Source organism: Lissotriton vulgaris, chromosome 3_2 (assembly GCF_964263255.1).
Source record: "Lissotriton vulgaris chromosome 3_2, aLisVul1.2, whole genome shotgun sequence".
In the NCBI taxonomy this organism is placed as follows: Eukaryota; Metazoa; Chordata; class Amphibia; order Caudata; family Salamandridae; genus Lissotriton; species Lissotriton vulgaris.
The window spans coordinates 228193289-228217211 of NC_141690.1; the positions used below are offsets into that span (position 1 = coordinate 228193289).

Below are 23923 nucleotides of genomic sequence, written 5' to 3' on the forward strand. Positions count from 1 at the left end.
ATGTAGTTTATCGTGGTGATCAGGGCCGTCTCAGTGCTGTGGCTGCCTCTAAATCCTAATTGGTAGGGATCTAGAAGGTTGTTTCTCATCAGATGTATGGTGAGTTGGAGATTTTGTCGGGAAACGGGAGCAGCGAGATAGGGCGATAGCTCTGGAGGACTTTGGGGTCTGCAGAGGGTTTCTTGAGGAGGGGTTAGACCTCTGAGTGTTTCAAGGCATCAGGGAAGGTGGCTGTGGTGATGGGATGTGTTAAGTATGGTGGTGAGCTCTTGGCTGATCTTGTCATTTCTGAGGCTTAACAGTCAATGGGGGCGAGGGTTGATCTGTGCACATATGTGGATGGGTTCAAAGGTAAAGGAGGGAGGTGTATCCTCTGGGTTCTTCCGGTGAGGAAGGCAGTGATCCATTAGAGCACGTCCCCTGGGATGCAGATGTGGTGGAGTCATTAGATCAGCATGAGGTGGGATACCGTGTCGAAGGCTGTTGAGAGGTTGAAGAGGATCAGAGCTGCTGTTTCTCCTCGGTTGATGTCGCTGGTGCACTCGGGGCAGATTCAGTGCTGCGATTGCTGCGGAAGTCAGACTGGGAGGTGTTGCGTAACTGGTTCTGCTCCAGGTGTGTCATGAGTTGCTTGTTGTTGATCATTTCCAGTACCTTTGCTGGGAATAGGAGCAGGGAGATTGGGTAGTAGTTTGAGTTTGCTGGGGTCGGTGGAGGATTTTTTGGGATGTGGTCTGACTTCGGCAAGTTTCAGGCATCGGGAAATACTGCAGTGGTGATAGAGGTTATGAGCAGGGTGGCGAGTTCCTGGCCGATCCTTTGGTTTCCGAGGTTGAAGATACGGGGCGGGCATGGGTCTGCGGATGAAAGCCTGAAGCTCTCTGATGGTGGGTGCTACAGGTGGAAAGGTGGGTGCCCCAGAGCTGGTCTGGGCTGGTGGGCTATTTGTCCATTGAAAGGGGGAGCAAGATCCGGACTTTGCCTAGGTGCCTAAGAAGGTGTCTGTGAGGGCTTCATTAATAGAAGTGGTTCTGAAGAGGTCGGCGCCCTGGCTATGAACCTCAGTCAGGATATTTGTTATAAACTTCAATGAAGGAAGCCGGAGGTCAAGAACCTCTGCCACATTTCTAATGAAAGCGGCAGATTCCTCGTTTGAGGGGCCAGGTTGAGAACCCAGTCACAGACATTTTGTGGATCTATCATGGACATCTGTTTGTGACAATCCTTACAGGGGTTGAACCCCATTGCTTTATGGTGAGAGACAAGTCCCTTGCACACTCGAAACATTTTGAGAAACTTTTATGAAAAGTGACAAATCGAAGGTGTTGGAAAGTGAGGAAAGAAAACAACTGCGATTGACACATAAAGGTGGTGGTTATATTGTGGCCCTATGTCCCCTCTGGCGCATTAAGGACCCAATGCTGAGCCGTGTAACGCCACCTACTGGCACGCAAGGGCATTGCAGGATCTAAGGGAGGGTATAGGTCACTTCTGCATGGAACAACCACAGCCGCATGCACTCAGGGAAGAGACAGGGCTGATGGGCAAATAGGCACCTCTGCACAGAATGTCCTGGAAGATCAGGGGCTGAGGGGGGACATAGAACACCTGCACATGGAACACTCAGTGCTGGACATTCACCTGTGAGGAACTAAAGCAAACTGCTCTACTTCCTTTGGGATGCTAACAAGAATGGTCAGATGTATTCTCAAAAAGTGAGGAATTTGTGGTAAGAAGTATCCATCAGAATGTTTGTTTCTATAATGCCCTCATGTGCAGTGTGTCTACTGCTGCAATCCTTAATCACAATCTCCAATGTTATGTTATGTTATGTTAGTATGAATTTGTAGAGCGCACGTTCACCCTGGGATTTCTTGGCGCTGTGTACCGCTGGGGAACCCGTCCTGGCTTTCCCTGTGAGATGGTCCCTATTGGGCAAACCCAAGGTGAAGCCAGGCATCCCCAGCAGCGAGGGGGCCGTTGTGGAGATTAAGCAAGCTATTGCCCAGAGTTGCAGCGTGGGACCCATGGTTAGAGAGGCACCGAGGCGAGATTTATCGAGCCCACTGACATTGGTTCCGTACCCTGCCGCATCGGGAATTGAACCCTGGTCCCGGGCCGACCTCTGCTTCTGGGTCTGCCGCCTCTAACCGGTGAGCCACACTTCTCCACTCCAATAGAAGAAGATATGCACAATCTGTTCTGGAAAGACTCTGAGAGGCACAAACTTATGTTAAGTCATCGTCTTCAGGGGAGCACAATCCCCAGGGAATGAGTAAGTGCACTTCCACCCTTTAAAAGCTCAAGAAGAGAAAGCTGGAGATCTTAGAGGTTAGATGGGTTAAGGCCCCAGGGCTCACTTGGGTTGCCTTTATGTAATTTCTGTCCTTTCAGGCTTCAAGCTTCAGAAAACTGATTCTCAGCTGAAGTACTGTCAACTGCAGCCTCTTTGATAAGGCTGAATGATTCTGCATCATAATCTTCATCCACCCATGATAATGGACTTCTCCGCTACTATCCGCTACTATCTGTTTGACAATCCTGTTGTCACATTTATCAGCACCCTCCTCATAAATGAAAAAAACATTGCTGCGATCTCCCTACTCATCAATGAGCAAATAGTCAAAGTTCTTGCCAATAATGGGCTCCTTAGCTGACCAAGCTCCTGTCAATCATCTTGTCATTAGGAATATCATAGTGAAAGGCCCAGTTAATGAGACGATCCCAGTCAACAGTGAAAACTCATTTAGCACTACCATGCTCATTCTTTATTCCCCGTCAACTGAAAGATCAGCTGTAAATCACAGTTTTGCAGGTGCTGTCTTCCAGTGTCCCCATGTCTTTTAGTATTCTCCGAGAATGAACACCCAAAGGTTCCACCTTTGAAGATTATGTCTCTACTCCACCCCTTCTTTCTTCCTGTCAAGAAGATGCAGAGGAAGGAGAGAACAAGGTCAATTTGGGTGACGCTTAGACCAAGAAAGCTCAGATGCTTCCCAGCTATACAAGAACCCCTGTGCACTTACATACAATGAAGCTTTAGGACTACTACACCGTAATATACACTTTCTCACTGAGGAGAAGAACTTGGACCCCCTTCCCATTTGCAAATGCATTACTACTACACTTCTGTAGTCAGTAAATTATTAATGTTTTGCAGCAGTGTTGGAAGGTGGTGACCCCGGGGGTCAAGATGATTCTCCTAACCACCCGGGACCTCCTCTCCCACAAGTACTGCCGAGTCTTATCGAGGGGGGAGTCCCCACCGGGGAGGACTGATCGTACACACTGTCGACACACCACACTTATGAGCAGACACCACACCGTGATTCTTTATCAAGAAAGACTTTATCAAGATTGATTAAAGAGCAATACACAGCGATCGAGGGATCGCGAAAGTCTCGTAACAGGGGGACGGGGGAGCGGGACAGTCTTAGAGGCCCAGAGGGCACGCCACGTACCCGGCGCACAGTTCTCAATCCTCGAACTGGGGGGTACGGGGCTGGCAATGGGACTGGCTGTCCTACTCACTTCGGGTTCAAGCTGTTTGTAAAGGTAGCGTCGATGGTCCAGCCGGACCAGAGAGTTCGTCAAGCCGCGACAACGTCAGCAGGGCTTGGGTAGGAGTACTCCGTCGTACTCGGAAGTAGATGGGGCCGCGACAGCGTCAGCAGGGCTCCGATGTTCAGGTCTTGTGCTTCAAGAGGGAGCCGCGACAGCGTCAGCAGGGCCCCGATGGTTCAGTTCCGTAGGTTCTAGGATGAGCCGCGACGTCGTCAGCAGGGCTCGGTGGATCAGAGTCGGTTCTCCTCGAAGTCAGCCGCGATCAGATCAGCAGGGCCTTCTTGTCCAAGATACAACTGCCGACTAGGTGGAGGGCAGGCTGTCTTATAGTCGTCAAGCTCTTTGATGTCCGGACCCTCATAGGCAGGAGGCCGGAGGTCCGAGGGCCAGGCGCCTGATCGTCTGGGCGGGTAGTTCTTTGATGCTTTGGACCATGCGCCCATGGAATCCCAGACGCCCATCAGGACCTGGAGCCAGCTCACTAGGAGGCCCAAGGTGCAATCGAAACCAGCCCCCAGGGATAGTTCAGAGGTGTGAGGGAAACCAGTTCCTCGGAAGGGGGCCGGAGGTGTGATGGAAGTCTTGGTTTCGGGTACTTGATGAGTCGTTCACCCCCCGGGTGGATCTGGGCGCGTCGGCCGCGCAGGCTCAGCGGCCATCAGGAGCGGCCAGGGCTGCCGAAAGGAAAGAAGGCGGCCGGCCGTCCGGGGTGGCCAAACATGGAGTCTGATGGTCACGTGCACGGGTGCAGGCACGCCGTCTGGGGATCGTCTCAGGTCCAGTGTAGGAGGATTATGTACCACCCGTAGATCCGGGGCTGCGGAGATCAGCGAGGACCACGCCACGAGGCCGGGTCCAACAACCAGAATTTGGTTGCCAAACATTAATAAATTCCACTCTGATCTTGCATTTTGGAGGAACACCCCTTCCAAATACTGAATCTGTATTTGGTTGCAAATCAAAATGTTTTTCGGTAATGAGCTACCGAATCGTAATTTGGGTTTAATACATACCAAAATGCTTTTTTGTGGTTGAAAATGAGCCAATTCGGGGGGAGGAGCCAAGATGGCGACGGAGACGGACGTGTAGTCTCCCGGCTCTCCGAGCCTTTGTTTCCCACTGATAAATCCTGCCTTCTATCCTGACTTTGCGTGGCTGCGGGAAGACGGCGAAAGGGCGCCGAGGTTGTTGCTGTTTCTCCGGGAATCCTGCCAGCCTTCCAGCCTGAGAACTAGCCGATTTGCGCTGGCGGCCGCCCCTGGACCTGGAGCTGAGACCCGGGCGGCCCCGCTAAGATGGCGCTTGCTGCAGCACCGTGACCCAGTCGAGCTGGGGGGAGGCCGGCGATCTGCCTCACTACATGCTACGCGACGCTACTTCCTGGCCCCCTCTGCGGAGTCTTCTCCTGGCTGCCTGGTATTTCGCTACCGCTTCGCTCTGAGGGGAGCTCAGGTGAGACGCGCCGTGCCCCCCCCCCCGTACTGGTGCACAGCCGACTAGCGGAGCCTGCCTCCTGTTGTGCCCCCGCCCTGAGTTTGCTAAGGGAGGTTTATCTTCCTGTTCGCTCGCCGTCAGCGGCCCTGGATTATCCCGGTAGCCTGGGACCCTGTCTCCCTCGCGGATATCGCCTGCACACTCTTGTGCTTTCCCGGGCGGGTGGCAATGATGGCAGGCGCCATAGAGGCGATGATGACCTATACGGTGACCCAGGATTGTGACGCTGAACGGACACCTGATCGGTATGCTGGGCGGCGAACCGCGCCTCAAACTGCGGACAGGGTGGTACATTTCCCCGATGTGACCTACAACACTGTTTTGGTAGCGCTTGCCGATCTGAGGGCTGCGATGTGTGAGAACTTTCAAGTACTGTGTGGAAAGCTTGATGATGTGGGTCTTCCAGCGGCGCTTCTGCCACCGACCTGTTCCCCTCGCTATGCTGATCCGCCTCCACTGAGCTCTGACTGGGATACAATGTTGCAGTCTAAACGCATGGCGGATAGCTCTTTTGGTAACGCTACAGTGTTTCCCTCTCTGCTCGCATCCAAGACCTCCTTCGTGGCATTGCAGCCTTTGTCTACGGCGCAGTCGGCGCTACAACTGGCTATCCTGGAGAATTGTGAGCTACAGGCTCTGCTACATGCTCTTCGATGCCTGTCTGCTCTGCCAACGATATTTTATTGGGACAGGGGAACTGTTTGTGCCGGGTGGCGTCCATTTTGCTCTTATCTGTTTCTATACTACCTAGGGTGGCCATCTTGTTTCTTTGTTCCATCTGAGGCGAGCTCCTGCCGGGTGTCATGGTTGAGTGGTCGCTTGCGATCTGGTCAGGGCTAGGGGCTTCCGGGTGATAACTTATGCTGGTCTGTCTGGTGGGATCTCGGACTGGGACGCCTCCTCGGCGCGTATTGAAGTTATGACTCCTCACATTTTATTCTGTTACTGTTGTTTATTGTGGCAATTTCGTATGTGGGGTGGAAATGTACATGTCCTGTTGTTTATTTTTATTGATGGGGTGGTGGTTCATGTGCTGGCTCGGGGACCTGGGTGTGACTGATTCTGTTCCTCTTTTGGTTCTATGCCTTCCGACTTTATTGTTTCACACGGCGTAGGAGTTGTAAATGGCTGGGAGTCCAGGAGATCTGTTATTGTGTGGGCTCCTCCCCGCCTTCCCCTTTTTCTGGGAGTAGTAGGATAGTTTATTCTTTTCTTACTCCCTATATTTCAAGTGTTAAACTTCTTTCTTCTTTTTCTTTTCATCTTCCTTTTCTCTTCCTTCTTTTCTTGGTCTAGATTTCGGGTTCTTTAATGGGCGACAGACACACTGCCGGGGGGGGGGGGGGGTAGGCCGTAGCCTCCGCATTGGTGTAGGGTGGGGGGAGAGATTTAGTTTCTTCATTTAGTTTCTATGGGCCTTATTTTTTCTAAATTCTCTGCGCTTTCTTGACTTGTTTCTGTTCTGGGTCCGCGATAGGGGTTAGTAGGGAGTGGGTGGCGCTGTGGGTGGTGCGTAAATGCTGACTGATGCTCTTGTTGTTTTACTCTGTACCGCCATACTGCCCGGGGTGTTCACCTCCATTGTTGTTTCCATTGATGATGCTGCCTGCTCATGTCGTGAAGCTAATGTACGGACTCAGTTCTCCTTTGTTCCTATTCTTCACTGATTTATACTTAGACCGAAAAAACTTTAAAAATTAACCTTAAATGCTCCTTCTCCTTGGCGACATGATTCCATTCAGTGTAACGTCCATCGATTGTTGCTGTGTCACCTGATGCCGCTGGGGAACCGCATTGCTTGCACTTGTGCTTCAAAAGTATTGTGGCCGGCCTGACGGTTGTGGGCCCGTATTTGTTCTTTTATTCATGCACAATAAAGGTTTTAAAAAAAAAAAAAAAAGAAAAAAAAGAAAATGAGCCAATTCTGCAAATTGGCCCATTTGCGACCGCAAAACAGCTTTATACATCTGACCCTAGGTGACTAACCAAGAGTTGTTCTCAATCGGTTTTCTGTGTATTTTTACCATACATTAATTTGACGCTTGTACAATTTAAGACACTTCCTTGCTATACTGAACGGGTTACTCTGCTTTTGCAATTGATGTTCCCAGTACTCACTTAAAGTACTATCTCTAACAAATTATCTACTCCCACTACATTTATATGCACAAAATGTAGGTATGAAGTGCAATGAACAGCAAGGCAAATAAGTGACCAAATAAATTAAAGATGTGTATCCTAAACAGCAAAAACTCAGTGGATGAGAAAAAACATACGTGGGATCGCTGGAGCAGTTGAAAGTGCCTGTCCGTATGCCAAATCTTGACACTTTTTTCACCATTTTCTCCCAGTGGACTTTGCCTGCCAGAGGGGCTCGATCATTTGCAACCACCTAATAGGATAGAAAATTAAAATTATCAATTGGGGAAATGACAAAGCACTAATGACAGAAAGCTAGAATTATAATTTTTGGACATTCATTATTAAGGGTTTTGCTTGATCTGATGAATAATGGGGACTGAATTCCACAATCTTGCTGCATTTGGTAGAGAAAGCTCCACTTCCAGAACAGGCTTTACGTGGGGTAAGAATTAGGAGTAACGCTTGGATGGAGAATCTAAAGGCATGTCTAAGTTTGTTTTACTTGAATTTAGGATTTGAGCACTCTTTGCTTTGTGGACAATGGTGAAGATGTTTCTTTACAGGTAGCTATTGGAGAAAGAGAGTAGGAGAACGTAATGCCATTTTTTCAGAAACTTCAAGAGTCTTGCAACTGTATTACCAGCGGTAGACAGTCAAGTTTTTTCTCCCAGATGCTATTATTCACAGGACTAAATACTGAATGCAGGGGCATGAAGATCAGTCAAGAAATTTGAGAATGTGGTGAGAATTGTTAAATTGTGGAAACAGGAGATTGTAACAGAAGCAAGAGAGAATTTGTAGGTGGGGCACAAACCCAAGTTCTACATTGTTTTTATCAGAAGGAGGGCAAGAATCAGTAAATGGAGGTCAAGAGAGCCTTTAATTCATGGTCTGTGATTTAAAAGGTTAAAAGACACCAGCCATCTTACTACTGCCAGTCAAGGAGTCAGATTATCCGACTTACAAATCAACTGAGGAAGCTTCCCGATTAGCAAAGTTGAACATGAGCTGCACTTCATAAATCAGACACTTGGAGCACAAAGTCAAGGCAACATGTACAAACTGAATAGCAATGGCAAAGTAGAGCCCTTTGGGGTTTGCCGCTTATGGTTTTCATCAAAAGGTAATAGGCCCTACACACTCTGCAGGCCATACACTTGATGGCATTTTTGCCATCAATTTGGATGTTACATTCACTGACACAGTGCCCCTCCCATGGACCGACCACTTTGTGATTTACTTCAATATTCAGCATCAGTCCAGTTTGATAAACATAAACCATCTAGTATTAAAATCCAATAATGGAACAAAATCCAGGGGGCTGACTTAGAACAAGCCCTGAATAGTTGTCCGCCCATCCAGGATTTAGACAACAATGAGGCAGCTTCCCAGTTCAATAAATGGATAGCAGCGGCTGTAAACCAAGTGGCCCCTGAGAAAGTTATCAAACTAATAAGAGTTCAGGCGTCTTCGCCGTGGTACTGTCCACAGTTGAAAGTTATATGCAGGAAAGCTGAACGTGTGTGGAGGACTGAATATAGTAGGGAGCATAAGCTATTCTACAATAGAGCACTACAACGGTACAAAGAAGCCATTATAATCGCTAAAAAGAGTTATTACTCAACAAAAATAAAGGAGTCTAATAGCTCCGCTAAGGAATTGTTCAAAAACATTCTAGTGTTATCACAACCAGGTCAGAACACTCGTTTCATCTCGGACTCCGCTCTATGTACCAAAATGGCGAATTTCTTTCAAACCAAGGTACAAATGATCTATGAGGACCTTTGGAATACTAGACTGACAAATGACACTGACCAAACCACTATAACAGAGGTTAAGTTGCAGCATTATCAATTAAATACGTTCAGCACACTGTCTCCTACTGAAGTAAATAAACTCCTGCTATCTACCAAGTCAGGATCCCCGAGGGATCCGTGTCCGCCTATGGTCATGCATGTGGTGTCAGGGGCTGTTAGTAGCCACTTAACCCTCATCCTAAACCAAGTGATTCTATAGAGGCTTTATCCACTAGTCTGGAAACAGGCTTATATTCGACAAATTCTCAAGAAACCCCAGCTTGATCCATTGGAACCCAAGAATTATCGACCTATTTCGATTCTTGAGAGGTCAATAAGACAGGAGTTGTCGACCTATCTAGACACCAATAATTTGTTGGATGTAATTCAGCACGGATTTCGATCAGGTCATTCGACTGAGACCACGCTAGTCGTGGCAACTGAGGATATCCGGAGACAGGTGGAGGAGTGATCCTCATCCTCCTCAACCTATCGGCGGCATTTGACACTGTGAATTACACGGTTTTAGTGCGACGGCTGAAGGCGGTCGGGATTGGCTCTGTCCCTCCTATCATCTTTTCTAGAGGACAGGGAACAGACTTTGTATTTGGAAAATCTACAGTCTGAAACAATCCGCCTGCCTTGCGGTGTCCCACAGGGATCGGCATTGTCTCCAACTCTATTCAACATCTATGTCACCCCTCTTGCCAGTCTCATCAGACAGCCTGGGTTCTCGTTTGTATCTTACGCAGGCGACACACAGATTATTATCTCTGTATCTCAACATGTGGCGTCTGCGAGTTTCCATGCATGTCTGAATCACATCATAAGCTCGATGAGTAACAACTATCTGAAAATAAATTTAGATAAGACGGAGGTGATGGAGTTTGGTGGTGGACCATCCCTGTGGGACCCTACCTGGTATCCAACAGAGGCTGGCATATGTCCTATACTATCCTCCAAAGTTAAGAACTTGGGGGATCATAGTCGACGGACAACTGGGCTTTGCAGCCCAGATTAACCGCGTTGCCTCCACCTGCTTCTACATTTTGAAGTTACTCAGGAAGGTGCTTCCGTTTATTCTATTAGAATAAGGAAAACGTGGTAGTGGTGTTAGTTTTATCCCTGCTAGACTACTGCAATGCCCTATTTTTGGGCATTGCCAAGGCACAGAAATCTAAATTGCAGTCTATTCAAAATGCTGCGGCGCGGCTATTGTTGAACTTCCCCAAAGGTCACCCTTTGTCGGATGCCATTAAGTCATTGCATTGGCTTCCAATACAGCAGCGTCTAGAATTTAAGGCCCTATGTCTGGCTCATAAGACACTTTATGGCAAGGGGCTGCGGACCTTCGTAAAATCTTCTACTGATACGCCCCCACAAGAAATCTTAGATCAGCCAATTCTGGCCTCATTGCTGCCACGAAAGTTCGTAGAGCCAGATGGGGTGGTAAGAGCTTATCTCATGGTGTGGTTAGGCTGTGGAGCCAACTACCTAGCACAGCCAGACTCCGACCAAACATGACAGTGTTCAGAGAGCAAATAAAAACTTGGCTGTTCCCTAGGACCGAAGGGGTCTGTTCTGTGGACATTGGTCCTTCCTCTCCCTCTTTCTCTCACCCCAGAACCAAGAAACGTTGGCATTTGTGCGCTCTATAGATGTCAATCCAATCCAATCCAATCCAACTGAGTGGCACAGAATAAAAGGGGACAATATGGGCAGAGATCCTTCACAACAGACAGAACATTCAGGTTCGATGCTTCTACCAGTTCTGAATTTTCTTTGTGGAGGTTCAAAAAGATTGTGCTCTCTGCTACACACTGAACCCTGGACTTTTTGGCTTTCTCTTTGGTTTTACCTATGTAAGGCACTGAAGATATAGGCAGAAAAAATTAGCTAAATCTTTTGGATCCAAGTTAGACTTTTTAAACACAGTAATATATATTGGAAATTTCCACGTCATAGGGATTATACCAGTGTCAAAAGCGCTGTCAAATAGTGAAGCAAGTGCTGCTGAGCCAGGAGAGAATCACTTGAGGAATAAGGAATCCATTGACTATAAATTTAACAACCACATAGGTTCAAATGTTCTACAGAAATGTATCTGACAAAGGAGAGGCTGACAGGGAATAAAAGCCCATTGGACAGACAATTATTTCTTCCACAATGGTTGTTCTGATGCTAGCTATCTTTGTCTGAAATATAGGGACACATTCTAGCACAGATTTTATGAAGGCTGGAGGGGAGACTTGAGTGTTTGTGGATTAGAAAATTCTGAATTGAAAATGAAAATAAATCCTCAGAAAAGTTCTCCAATTGTGCAATCTGTGTGCTATAGACAACTTTTTTTTCTCATCTAGGATCTTTTAAGCTTAAGGACCGGTAATTAAAGTGTAACTACTTCACAGTTGTTCTATTACCAAACTCTTTTGGGGCCAAAAGAACTAAAAGTTTTGTGAAGGCCTCATTGAGTTAAAGTATATGGCAAAGGGCTTAAGGGTGGGGATAGGCAAGAACTGCTTTCCCTTCAACTATTTTCCCTTTCTAGAAGGGTGGGGAGATAGGAAATATTCAAAGGGAAGAATGGGTAGAACTAATGATCCTGTAAAGATTATAAAAATGCTCTGACAAAATAAATCGACTGGCAGATCAATCTGAAGGAAGTGACTTGATGAGAATAAAGGTGCAAATAAATGTGTGATGTAGTAAGTGGTCTTGTGATTTTGGAAGGTTAGACCCATCATTGTTAAGTCCTCCAGAAAATGGGCAGTAGCCCCTGTTGGAGCCTCTGGGCAGAGATTTAGTTACTCTAATATACATAATTTGTGAGTTCATGTACAATGGAGTGGGGCGATTCCTTGCTTTCTTATGAAAGGATTCAGGAGTGTGGTATAGCAGGACTATATATCTACAATAATTATCGTGTCTAATTTCAGAGCAATTACAATTCGCCTAGAATGGACATAATTCTGTACCTAACACAGATTAACTAATATGGGCTAAATCTCCACCTGCTCGTTGAGCTTGATCCCTGCTCAAGACCTTAACCCAGGCAGGAACCAGCCATGACAGAACTGGGGCGCATCTAAAGAAAGTCAAGTTTAAGTGAGACAAAGTCAAACACGTTTTCTAGATTTATAGAATGCAGATCTCTATCCTCAGAAAAGGGCTAGGGTGTCTTGTGACTTTACATGAATCACTCAACACCCTGTGTTTATTCATTTGTGGTTGCTTAGTGACCTGCCTGGGCTTCAATGTGATAGGACAAGGCATACGCCATTAGCTTCTCCTCCAACAACACAATTCATAATGCAGCTTAGAGTAGAACGAAGATATAAACGTAACTTATGTTCTCAAGCTCATTAAAAAAGAATTATTTCACACATAACAGTGAAACAAATGTGTACTGAATATAGAAAAACACAGCATCATGTCTTCAGGTTAAGCATACACAAATAACATGTCTCCTAACTGCACAACAATGGTATTCTAAGTGAGTAATGATAATGGTGTTCAAAATTCAAAGGAGGGAGAGAGAAGCTTAAAGGCGTTCGACTCAGCTTCCCTAGCAATACAACACACAATCAAGGAGAGTGGAATAGAACAACATGAAATCGAGGATCTCCAACGGGGTTTCTTGTAGGGCCCTCAACAGTGATGTTCAGTCAGTGGTACGGTTTCCACTGACGTACTTATGACTGAAAGTGACATCATTGGGTCGTATCCTCCACTAGGAAGAGAGTTCAATGCCAGAAACATTTGCAGAATCCTTACTGTAAAAATGCAGTTAAAATTGCTTACTGTCCCCAACCACGTCTTGAATTTATTTAAAGATTACTAGGGCTAGTCGCAAGGTTAAAACGAGGTACATCATTTTTTTTTTTAAATATTAGCGTGTCCCACTCATCTCTATCATAAAAGAACAACTGGTCAACATGTTTCAGCGATATTGCGCCCTTTTGGGTTGTTGGCTTTCGTCAGGACCTTTGGTAGATTTATGGATCCCCCTCTAGGATCACATGGGATATTTTCCATGATCATTTGAATTCTCTCTCACTTAGAGAGTCTTTTTGGACAATGCGTCCTTAACTTTTGGGTAGACTGTTAGGGTTCCATAGGTAAAAGGAGGACTAGCGGTTATCCGTATTTAGCCTCACGAGCCACATCTGAAATATGGAAAACCGCTAGCCTTCCTCCTACCTATTGAAAGGGTGAGAATAATCTGGTCAAGGGGAATAAACTGCAGTATTGTGGGTGGGTGGTATGCTTATAATGTATTATACTTACCCTCAATTGTGTGTTAAGTTCTAGAATTGTATTACGAAGGGTCCTGAGCATTACTCAGCATTTTGACTTTGTCATTTGCGGTGCTGTTCAAGATCCTGCCGATCCAGTTGTGTACATGGGCTTCTTACAATAAACTTCAGCTTCTTCTATGCTCAATTAGTCTCTAGAATCTGTGTATGTCTTTCCAACTTATTGGCAACAGAGAACAGGACTGTGCTGGAGGAGCCCACTGATGTAATTGAAGATCGTGGTGCTGTTAGTGCTCAACTTGATGCAGGAGGTTGGCAAGATGTTAGACTGGCACCGTGCCTGATTGTAATGGCTGGTTAGGTTGAGGATTGTTGGGTGCCCTCTGGCTTACGGATGTAAATGCAGGATTTTGGCAAAGCAAGAGACTGGTTTACTTCTCCATGCGTTCAGTGGGTCACACAAGCATCAGCCTCAAGCAGGTCTTCTAGGTCATATACACAGGCCCGCACCATAATCCACTGCAAGGAGCAGCATTTGGCGTCATCATGCAGGTAGACATTTTGGATTAGTCATCCTGCAATTTAATAGCGATGCATCACCTAAACCAACATGTAACTTGTGGTATAGGTTTCTTTTTTACATACAATTTTGCTGAATTTACATTAAGACGACAATGATTCGACCAGACATTCATATTCCAGTAAAATTAAGGATTTTATTTTTCCCATTTATTGACTAAGCAAATTTAGTGTAGCAAGCATATCTGTAGTATTCCTGAAATATTACCAAATATGCTGTAACGTGGCAATACTTGATAACATACACCCTGTACTCTTGACAATTTCTGTACATACAAGCTATTTTCATCAATTGATGAAAATAGCTTCATTACAAGAGGTCTTGCAACCACCCCATTTTGCAGCATCCTGGAAAACCAACCTTAATGTAGAAACAGAGGTTACGCATCTTTTACAATTACTTGGTGGCAATACATGCAATGAAGTATAAGGTATAAGGGAAAAATGCACCTCTGTTTAATGACCAGGGACATGAGAGTCAACAGGTGTTTGAAAAATTGCCAGAGATTGATGCGCCACAGGGGCAATGTATTACTTGGAATGAGAACAATGAGGATAAGGAAAGGTAGAAAAAACATTTCTCAGATAAACCAAGCATTATGCTTGAGAGACTTTTTTTGAATGAAAACAGAATAGTGATCAAAGAGTTGAAGAATACCCAGTTGCACTCCACACCTTAGGAGGAACTTGCACATTTAGAACTGTGATGACACATATCAGAGTCCAATATATTTTCAATTATTTCTTGAACAGGATTCAACAGAGGTTATTAACTTGCAGAAACCCAAAACATCAAGAAGTTGTTGATACTGCAAAAAGCATTGAACACGTATCCTTTCTGCAAAGACGCTTGCATCACCCGATGGGTTATCAATCCTATGTTAATTACGTTCAACTGTGTCAAGAAACAATGTCAGTTTGTGCATTAAATGCAAGAGACCGATCATTTTAGTGCACTAGCAGGAAATATTATGGCTCTTTCTTTAGATGGGGTCAAGGACACACATAGGAAATAATCCCAGTTATCCTACACAAGGGAAATGATGCAATACTTGGGGGGGTGTTGGGGGGTGGAACTGGGGCACTTCCAAGAGGTTTGTAAAGCAGGGGGTGCCAATGTGAAGGTTAAAAAGATAGAAGTTAAGGAGAGTGAATACATGGAATGACTTAACAATGTTATTTTAAATAAAGATTGTCTATTCACTAACAAATTGCCCAATGGGCCAACGTGTGGGAGATGTGGCAATTGAGGTTATGGTAGATTCAGGATTGCCACAACTACTTTTCTGATATTATATTCAACAAGAAATGTCGTTGAGATGCTGTGAAGCTTAAATGTACATATATTAATCCAGAGAGTTTTGGGGGTGCATGACATTGACATGCTTGGGTACTCGGTCAGCCCTTTGGAGTGCATCATTACAAAAATCTAATTTGTTATAAAAGTAGAGACAAATTTTAAGGTGGCAGGATTTAGCGGAGTAAAGATTGTTATTGAAGCCAGAAATAGATTCCCCAGTTTTCTTGGGGTATGTGCCCATTTTAAAAGTTGATCTGAAAACAAATGTGTTGGAATTTATTTGTGGCTGAAGTTTCCTGAGGCCTTCTTGAACCATGTTAGAACAGTTAAAGAGGGGCGCACCAGCTCAGCAGTGGCATTCTGAAGGAGACACAAAGCCCCAGGGATACTGTGCCTGGATGCTGAGGAAGTCACTCCTCCTACATAGAAACAAAGTGCCTCTGTTTAACCTGCTGCGCGGTACGCACCACCTCAGTAGTGTCATTCTGAGGGGGGAGTCAAAGGCCCCAGAGATACTTGCGCCAGGAGGCACCAACAACACTGAGGAAGGGGGGCAGAAGCCGCTCCACCCATATCGCTACAAAGCACCACTGTCTATCCCATGCGCAGGGCTGGCCCGTCCTGAGCCCGGAGTAGGCTGGGCTAGGCCACCCCATTAAAGTGACTTGTCTGCTTGTCATTTGCATTATTTATTAGTCATTTCCTACTTACTACACTTAATCGGACCAATAAAGGATACTTCCCCTCCCATCCTGAAGGCCTCATTGACATGAGGAAGAGGAAAGGAGAGTCTTCGAATGAGGTCGATAGGAGCCCACAAAAAATATAACTCTGTTCCAGCTGAGGCGGGGTAGAAGGAAGGACACGGAAACCAGGCCTGGGTATATATGGTTTTATTTTTATAAATGTTTTTTTCTTCCTTAAAGTTAGTCTCTCCCGGGCTAAAATGGCAGGGTCCATGATTTCTCTTCCTCTGGGTGGTCTTCCGGTCTTTGCTGGGATTTCTTCTTGATACCGACCCTCCAGCTCGCGACATGTGAAAACAAAAGTGATGCGGAGATCAGGGACTATACTTTTCTGGGGAAAAGGTACCACCACCACCAAGGGACCTGGGGTCACCTAGTGCACGAGTATCTTTAGTAGTGAATGCACACAAACTTCAATGATGAGGGCACGTGTTTCGTGGGGAGCAGCACACTACAAAGGGAGCACGCGAACAGTGATCGTCTCACTCTGCTTTCCCCTCAGACACTCCCCGCCTCCCCAACCAGCCTGACATACGTTCCCGTACCTGGCTGAGCCACACTTCTTCTTGGTGAGTGTGGCTGGGCGGGTCGAGGTGTCGGTGGCCTCCAAGTACAGCAACCTCCTGGACTGGCGTCTTGCTTCTTCCGCTTCTCGCCTCCGTCGTCCGTCCCTCTTCGTCTTTTCCTCCGATGCTCAAACGCTCTCCTCGACAGTATCCGACCTCCTTGGTGATGTCACACGCCATCATCCCCTCTTCCTCGTTTTTCTCCAATCCCTGGAGAGCCGCGTCATCCGGGGGTGTGTCTTCCTCCTCGAAGCTGTTCAGTTTAAAGGGACAGTCTTCTGATTCCTCACGATGTCCGGCCCACAGCTCTGCAGCGTTCCTTGGCCACTCGTTCTGGTAGGGGTGCAAAGAGGGGAGGGTCGGGTCAGCGATCCACCACTCGATTTCGAGGCCGTTTCCCCTCGGTAGGTTCCGACCCCTTTCTACAAACTCAATACTAACTTTCCTTAGTAATGCGGTGGTGTTCTATCTGAAGAAATTACTCTTGTTGAAGACCATCTCTCATTCACTCCAAGGTTAACTCTACATCTGCTCAAGCAGAGGCCTTGTCTTCCGCCACATCTGTCTAGGCCTTTTCAACCAGTACTGCCCAATTTGTCCGCTGTAATAGGGCACAGCATAATGGCTGCCCTTCTGAGACCATAAGGGCGGTAGTTTCCCATAATACCCACAAGTGACTAGATTTCCAGCCCAATCTTTTTAGAGAAAACAGTTGCAAAAAAGAGAGCTATTCACTTGGCTTTTATGCACCTCAGCATGACCTTCGATACTGTAAACAGAGATAAGCTCTGGACCATGCTGGAGATCATGGTGGTTGAGATGTCACTTATTTGCGCAATTTGCACAAAGGGCTTTCACCCTCTGTGAGATACGGACCTAATGGGAATTAATGTTGCATTTTAAGGTGAGGAGAGGACTCCAACAGGGCTGTATTTTTGAAGCGGTTAGAGTATTTTTTAACTGAGCAGTGTCAGGATGTTCCTAGGCCTATGCATGCCATGCTTTATGCGGACAATACCGTTTTGATCATACTCCCTGCTAATGGCCTGCAGCAACCGTTAGAATGTTTTATCAACTTTATAGATAGCATGGATAAGAAAACTAATTTCTCTAAATATGATACTATGGTGGTTGGGCCTAAGAGGATAAAAACTAGAAAATATATGATAAAAAGTTCAGCATATTAGCAGAGTTGAAAACTTCTGGTATTTGGCCTTTTTTTTACTTGCAGCTTAATTGGAATTATTGGATTAATAATAACCTACTATCTTTTAATAGAGTAGCGCAAAGCGTAGGTGATTTTTTCATGGCATTTAGGACGTGGTCAACTACTGATGTATATAAAGCTAAATGTATTCCCACAGTTAGCTATGGGTGTGAGATTTGGGGATTCACATTCTGTACCTTTATCCAGATCATGGAAAAAGTATTTTTAAGGCATTTAGGGCATTTTCTAAAGATCCCGGAAATGTATCTCATCTCAGATCGCCAATGAGTACGTAGGATTGGGGTATATCTCAGATTTTATGCGAGTCGCCCCCTGCTTCTGTGGCTCCCGGTCTGGCTGAAAGACAAACTCAAATTTAACAAACAAATCCTATGGGACTGTATAGGCCTGATTTGTAGGTTTTGTATCCTCTGACTGCAATATATCATGCACACTTTGAAAGCCCTTGGCAGACCTTAACATTTTTTTGGGCCACACTGTATCACCAAAGTTAATAATTCATGGTCAAACATGCATTTTTTGCCAAGGTGAGCATGGAGAGGGAAGCCCTCATGCTGACTAAGCATTCATTGACTCATTATTGTATAGCCAAATCAATGAGTGACTTGATATGTTATTTGACCCTAGATAGGTCCTTTTATCACAGAAGACTTTGACTTATTTTAGACTCAATTTGTTTCCTAAGCTCATGTCTGGGTGGCATAAGACTCCTGTGCTCCCTGTACGTACTCGTGACAGTCTCTTTCTCGGTTACTTCGCACATTGTTTTTATATGCCATAGATTTAACACACTTTGACATAAATTTCTGCTTTTGTTGCCGATGAATTTCAGACAAGTGTGTCCAGCTTTACTGTTTTTCCAATTTTTATCTACCTCAAATGTATGTTTTTACTTATCATGGTTTTAATCGGTAGTTTTAAACTAAAGTTTTGGATATCTAGTAATTGTTTTATCTGTGGTCATAACCTCAATGTTTTTTATGTCATAATGAGATATATGCATTTATGTACTTTTATTATTTGCATTTTTCAAATCGGACAAAGTGAAACTTGACTTGACAAACAGTTAGAACACGACATGACGTTGAGGGACGGTGCAATAATTTTAGTGCATAAGGTCAGGCACGTTTCATTGAGTATCAACAATAATACTAAAAAACGTTTAGAGTATCTCTGCTTAAATGGTATTATTCAACCAAAAAACTCATCAGAATGTATTTTAACAGTAGATTTGACCTTTTTTTTTTATCTGTGGCCATAACTTCAATGTTTTTATGTCATAACGAGATGTATGCATTTATGTACTTTTATGATCTGCCTTGTTCAAATGGGAAAAAGTGAAACTTGACTTAAAGAGTTGGGAACTGACATGAAGTTGAGGGAAGGTGCAATACTTTTAGTGCAAAAGGTCAGGCAGGTTTCATTGAGTATCAGGAATGATACTAAAAAAGGTTTCAATTATCTCTGCTTAGATGGTATTTTTCAACCAACAAACTCAGAATGGATTTTACCAGTGGGTTTGACCTGTGAGAGGCCTGGAGATTTAGGGTTATGTGTAGACCTTCACACAATAAACAGAAATATATTAGTTGTCTATCATACTTTTCCCTGATTCAATATATGCTAGCAAACCTGGGTAAAGCAACATTTGTTTCCTTCATTGATCTACACTCTGCATATCACCAGATACCTTTTAGAAAAAGTTTACAGGATTTTACAACTTTGATAACACTGTTTGAGGCGTAGGAGTACTTAAGTCTTTAGTTTGGGCTTCCCTCAGTGGCAAACACATTCCAATGGTTGATGGATACCCTTGCTTGGGGCGATATCAAGTGTGCAGGCATTCCAAGATGATATTTATTCTTGTTGAACACTTGGAACCCTGGAAAAAGTCTGAAGAATTTGAGGGACCCTGGTATGACTGAAAGTGCGGAGAAGAGCACATTATTTACACAAGAAGTGGATTATGTGGGGAATTTGATTAGAGGTGTCTTATTACTGTGGATGCCTGTGTGATTTGAGAGAAGTGTTAAAACAGTACATTGATGGGAAAGAACATACCGCAGTTTTTGCTTCAACAGCTTTGAAAGATCCAAAAAAGAATTACAGCACTACCAAAGGTATGGCATTAGCCTGAGTACAGGCTGTACAAAAATGTAATCATCCTTTGTTTGCTTTCACTGAGCACAAACCCTTAGACTATTTGCTTTATAGGTGCGGAAGAGGCCAAAGCTAAGTAGGGCAAATGTCTGTCTAAAGTTTAAGAATTCAACTTAATGGTCAAATATTTCCCAGTGGGGAACATTTTAGGGATGACTGCCTTTCTCAAATGCCCTTACCACCTGTTTTGAGTTGTGAGCAACTAAATGATCAAGAACATGTAGTAGCAACTGTGGAAGCAGTGCTTGAATCGAGAGAGTTTTCTTAGGAAAAGACTGGTTCAATGTGAATGAAATAGATCACATTGTCCAACTATTAACACATTAAGGAAGGCTGGCCAAGAGACAGATATCTTGACTTAGATCTGGCGGGTTATGGTTTAGTTGCTTTCGAGCTTACTGTGGCAAATGATTTGATCTTGAGACATGACTTGTGTGCCGCCAGTTTCTCGGCATGATGACTGGAATAGATTTGCCCATCCTGAAGTTTCTTCAACTTGCAAAAATGTAATCCAATATCACTAGCGGCCATTTATGTATGCACAAGTACTGCCGAAAATTAATGTCTGTAAAAAAGAATGCTTATTATCTGATAAGCACTGAAAAGCAAATGAGAAATCTTTGCAAACTATGCTGCATGCTTCTTGTGGAAAATTGGCAATGGATTTTTATGGTCGTCAATGTCTCTTACTTTAGAATAAGAGGTACATAATTGTTTTTGTGGATTATCATTCTTGCTGCAGGTCAAAATATAGATAGTTATCTCAGACAGAAAGTTTGGAGTTATCACACTAGCCCACAAACTGTTGGGGTATTTCTCCCTTTAAACTTCCTAGCTGAAGAGAAACCAAAACTATGCTTTTGCCTGTATAGTTACTGTATGTTACTCTATTAAATCAACAGAAGTGGATGAGGATTTGAATGTGAGAGATGGTATCAAACAAATGAAAAAGACGAATTACTATGATGATAAACTCAAAACCCCCTAAAGGCTCTGTTTTTATTCAGAACAAGGAATGTTGGAACAGGAGGAGCTTGGTGTGTTTGTCTGCTCCGTCAGCAGAAATAGTTGGCAAACTCAGATTTTTCTTTTTTCACTCTTTCCTCAAGTCCTGGGTGTACCTTCTAATAGACAAGATGTTTGCTGTTCTCATGAGACTAGTACATGTTTAATCGTCTGGTTAAAGCTCCTTCGAAATTCGAAGACTCTATTGCATTTATCATCTAGTCTTATTGGTGCTATTTTCCCTTTAGTTCCACATGTTGATTAACAACAATTCATTGTATTTGGCTGTAAAAGGGGTGAATGTGGTATCCTTGTGCTGGATTGTCATCCTTACTTCAAATCTGTCTTGCTTTCGTTCTGGAACACTGCTCACTAGTAACTGTGGTGCTACAGATCCTTCCAGTCCAGATGTGTATGTGGCTTCATATAATAAACATCAGCTTCTACTACACTCAACTAGTCTCCAGACACTGTGTGTCCCTTGCCACAGGAACCTTGCAGTCTCTGCAGGAAAGTTGAGTATTGCGAATTTTCACAGTCAAAAATAAACTAATAGAAAGCAGAATCACCACCAAGCTCTATGTATTGCACTGCCGTCAAGACTGTTCCTTCCCAATACAGCATATGACAGCATGGAAAAAAGTCGAGCACCACTTTTCAAATGTTTAGTGGTTATTCTTCAGTGTGATAGCCGGAGAAGAGAGCTAGGTATACATCAGCAGCTTCACAAGCATGTGCTATGCCAAGTACTGTAAGACTTAAATACTTGAGATAGAATGAAAGGAATGCCAAAGTCGTGAGTACCTTCTTGAACATGTATTAAAGGCCTTGATAAGCTTTTATGAGGACCAAGGAAAAATAACGTAATGGAGCTCTATACACCATTTCCTCCAAAATACAGCGGTAGGCAAGGCAACTCTAATTTGTCCGATGTTATGACCACCAAACTACTTTTCTACTGGGTAACATTACTCACAGAATAGGCTGCTACATTTCAGATTTGCGGAACAAATCATTGTACCCACGTACAAACAAATCTATAGGAGAACCACATTCTCTGTGCTAAAACACTGGCATTACTTCTCAGCCAGAATACAATACTCTGGAACATTTGAATTTCAGAAGAGAGAAGAAAACCTGGCTGTTCCTGAAATATTTCCCAGACTATTAGTCCTATTAAACAACTCTGAACAATAATCTACAATAGCATACATATGGTTTATATGGACTGATACTAGACAGCATGCATATGGTCTATAGAGACAGATGCTTCTCTTTGCTCTGATTATCGTACAACCATAGTAATCTACCCCTGCTACCTAGGAGTAAGAGGTACTGATCAAACTAGTTCCAACCAAAATCATATGATTTTACCTCCTACCATCCTAATCTTTTATGAGTTACATTAACTACACACTTCCTACTAGGTGGATGGGGTCGCCTGACAGTCAAGATCCACCACTATCATCCAGTGAGATGGAGGACTCCAACATAGTCCACCCTTGCAGATCTTGATCCAAACTAAAAACCTCCCGTCCTCCGCACTAACCATATGTAGGATGACAGGAACTCAAATCATGCAGATGGATCTCAGGTCTCCCCTTTCACTCACTGTATCGTCCATTAAAAAGACAATCTTAGCTCAACCATGCATACAGTGTTTCTTCAGTTGAGGAATGCATTTGGACGTTGTTAGTAGTGGTGTTTGGCTATAATTCGGTTTTATTCTGGATTTAACATATTTATAAAAAAATTACAAAAACATATTCCGATACCCCTCTTAAACATTCATTCATCATACTCATTTGCAATTAGTATCATCTTTTTAAACATTTTTCAAACCCACTACATTAGGATATTTATGACTATGTGCATCATCACTGATGTCCGTGTACAAAAACTCATGACTTGAATTAATTGCCTCAAGATGTACAGGATGATACCGCCCTAACTCATGGTAAATATTCCTTACAATTCCCTTTTATCCCGCTGAAAGAGGCTTGGCAAGCATGCTCTTTGTTGAGAGCAGCCCATTGGCATGCGGTATGCACAGGGTTTAGTAGAATAGAGATCTAGAACAGGATCAAAGCTACTTTAATGTCTAATGTCTCAAGAGTTGACTATTTTCTCTGTTAATTTTTCAAATAACATTCTGGCATCCTCCTCAGAACATTAAGCCATGACGGGTTTACTGTATCTTACCGGGGTCTTCTCCTGCCTATCTGACTTAAACTCCAAACTGGCACCAGTCTGAAATTTACAGGGGTGCTTTGATAGGGACAAGAGAGATACTAACTGACATGAAACCAGACTATCTTTTCAAATGGGATAAGCTCTGGGTTGACAGTCCAGTTGTTGGGCTGCCACAGTGGTTGTGGCCGTTTATTATGTAGTCACACTGATCACTATGGTCTTGAATAGTATCTGCACCTTATTTCTAGAATGACAGCAATAAACAAGTACCCGCTTACCCACAGGAAAGGCAAACAACATTTGTTTGCTTCCGTTTTTATTGTCTTCTTGATGATGTTCAACTTTATTGTGGTCGATGGCTACCGGGCCCCAAGTCAAAGGTGCAGTAAGCCCAAGAATAAGTGTCTTAATGAAGACGCTACTGGCCACACCTCTGCGAATGAGTGTGGAGGTAACTGGTACTCCTATTGAAACCGATATGTATATAGCTCCAAGCCAGTTGCTGTTTCTGTAATTTAGTAGAGTCTCGAAAGTGGACATCAATCTGTGTGCGAGTCATTGAGGAATGATTAATCTTTAGGGATATACTGTTAGAATTGGCATCCATGGAATTAACAATGTGTAGAATATTATGTTTGTGAAAAGAAGACCAGATAAATAAAAATTGAAAAGAAATCTGAAAGGTTAAGGCCACTGTAGATTCCCAATCTTGATAGAAAATAAAACAATACAGGTAGAACCAGTTTTCAGTCATTCTTTTAATATACCAACATGCAGATTTCTCAGTGAGGCTCTCACAGGACGATTAGATTGGATACGATTAGATGCACTCAGATTCTGAGTGTTTCACGAACAAATGACAGCCATTGCCAAACGCTTTCATAGCTTTCAATG

At 44.1% G+C, this 23923-nt stretch overlaps 1 protein-coding gene across 2 annotated transcripts in view; it reads right to left on the bottom strand.

Annotated features, from left to right (window-relative positions):
* Positions 1-23923, bottom strand: part of LOC147725568 (charged multivesicular body protein 3) — a 474260-nt gene that overhangs the window by 362315 nt on the left and 88022 nt on the right. Inside the window, exon 3 of one of the 2 annotated variants that reach the window (XM_086964261.1) lies at positions 7335-7450. The exons of the other annotated variant lie outside the window; for it this stretch is intronic. Within the exon in view, the coding sequence (XP_086820387.1) occupies positions 7335-7450 (116 nt within the window). The remainder of the gene's footprint in view (positions 1-7334; positions 7451-23923) is intronic. 2 annotated transcript variants of the gene reach the window in all.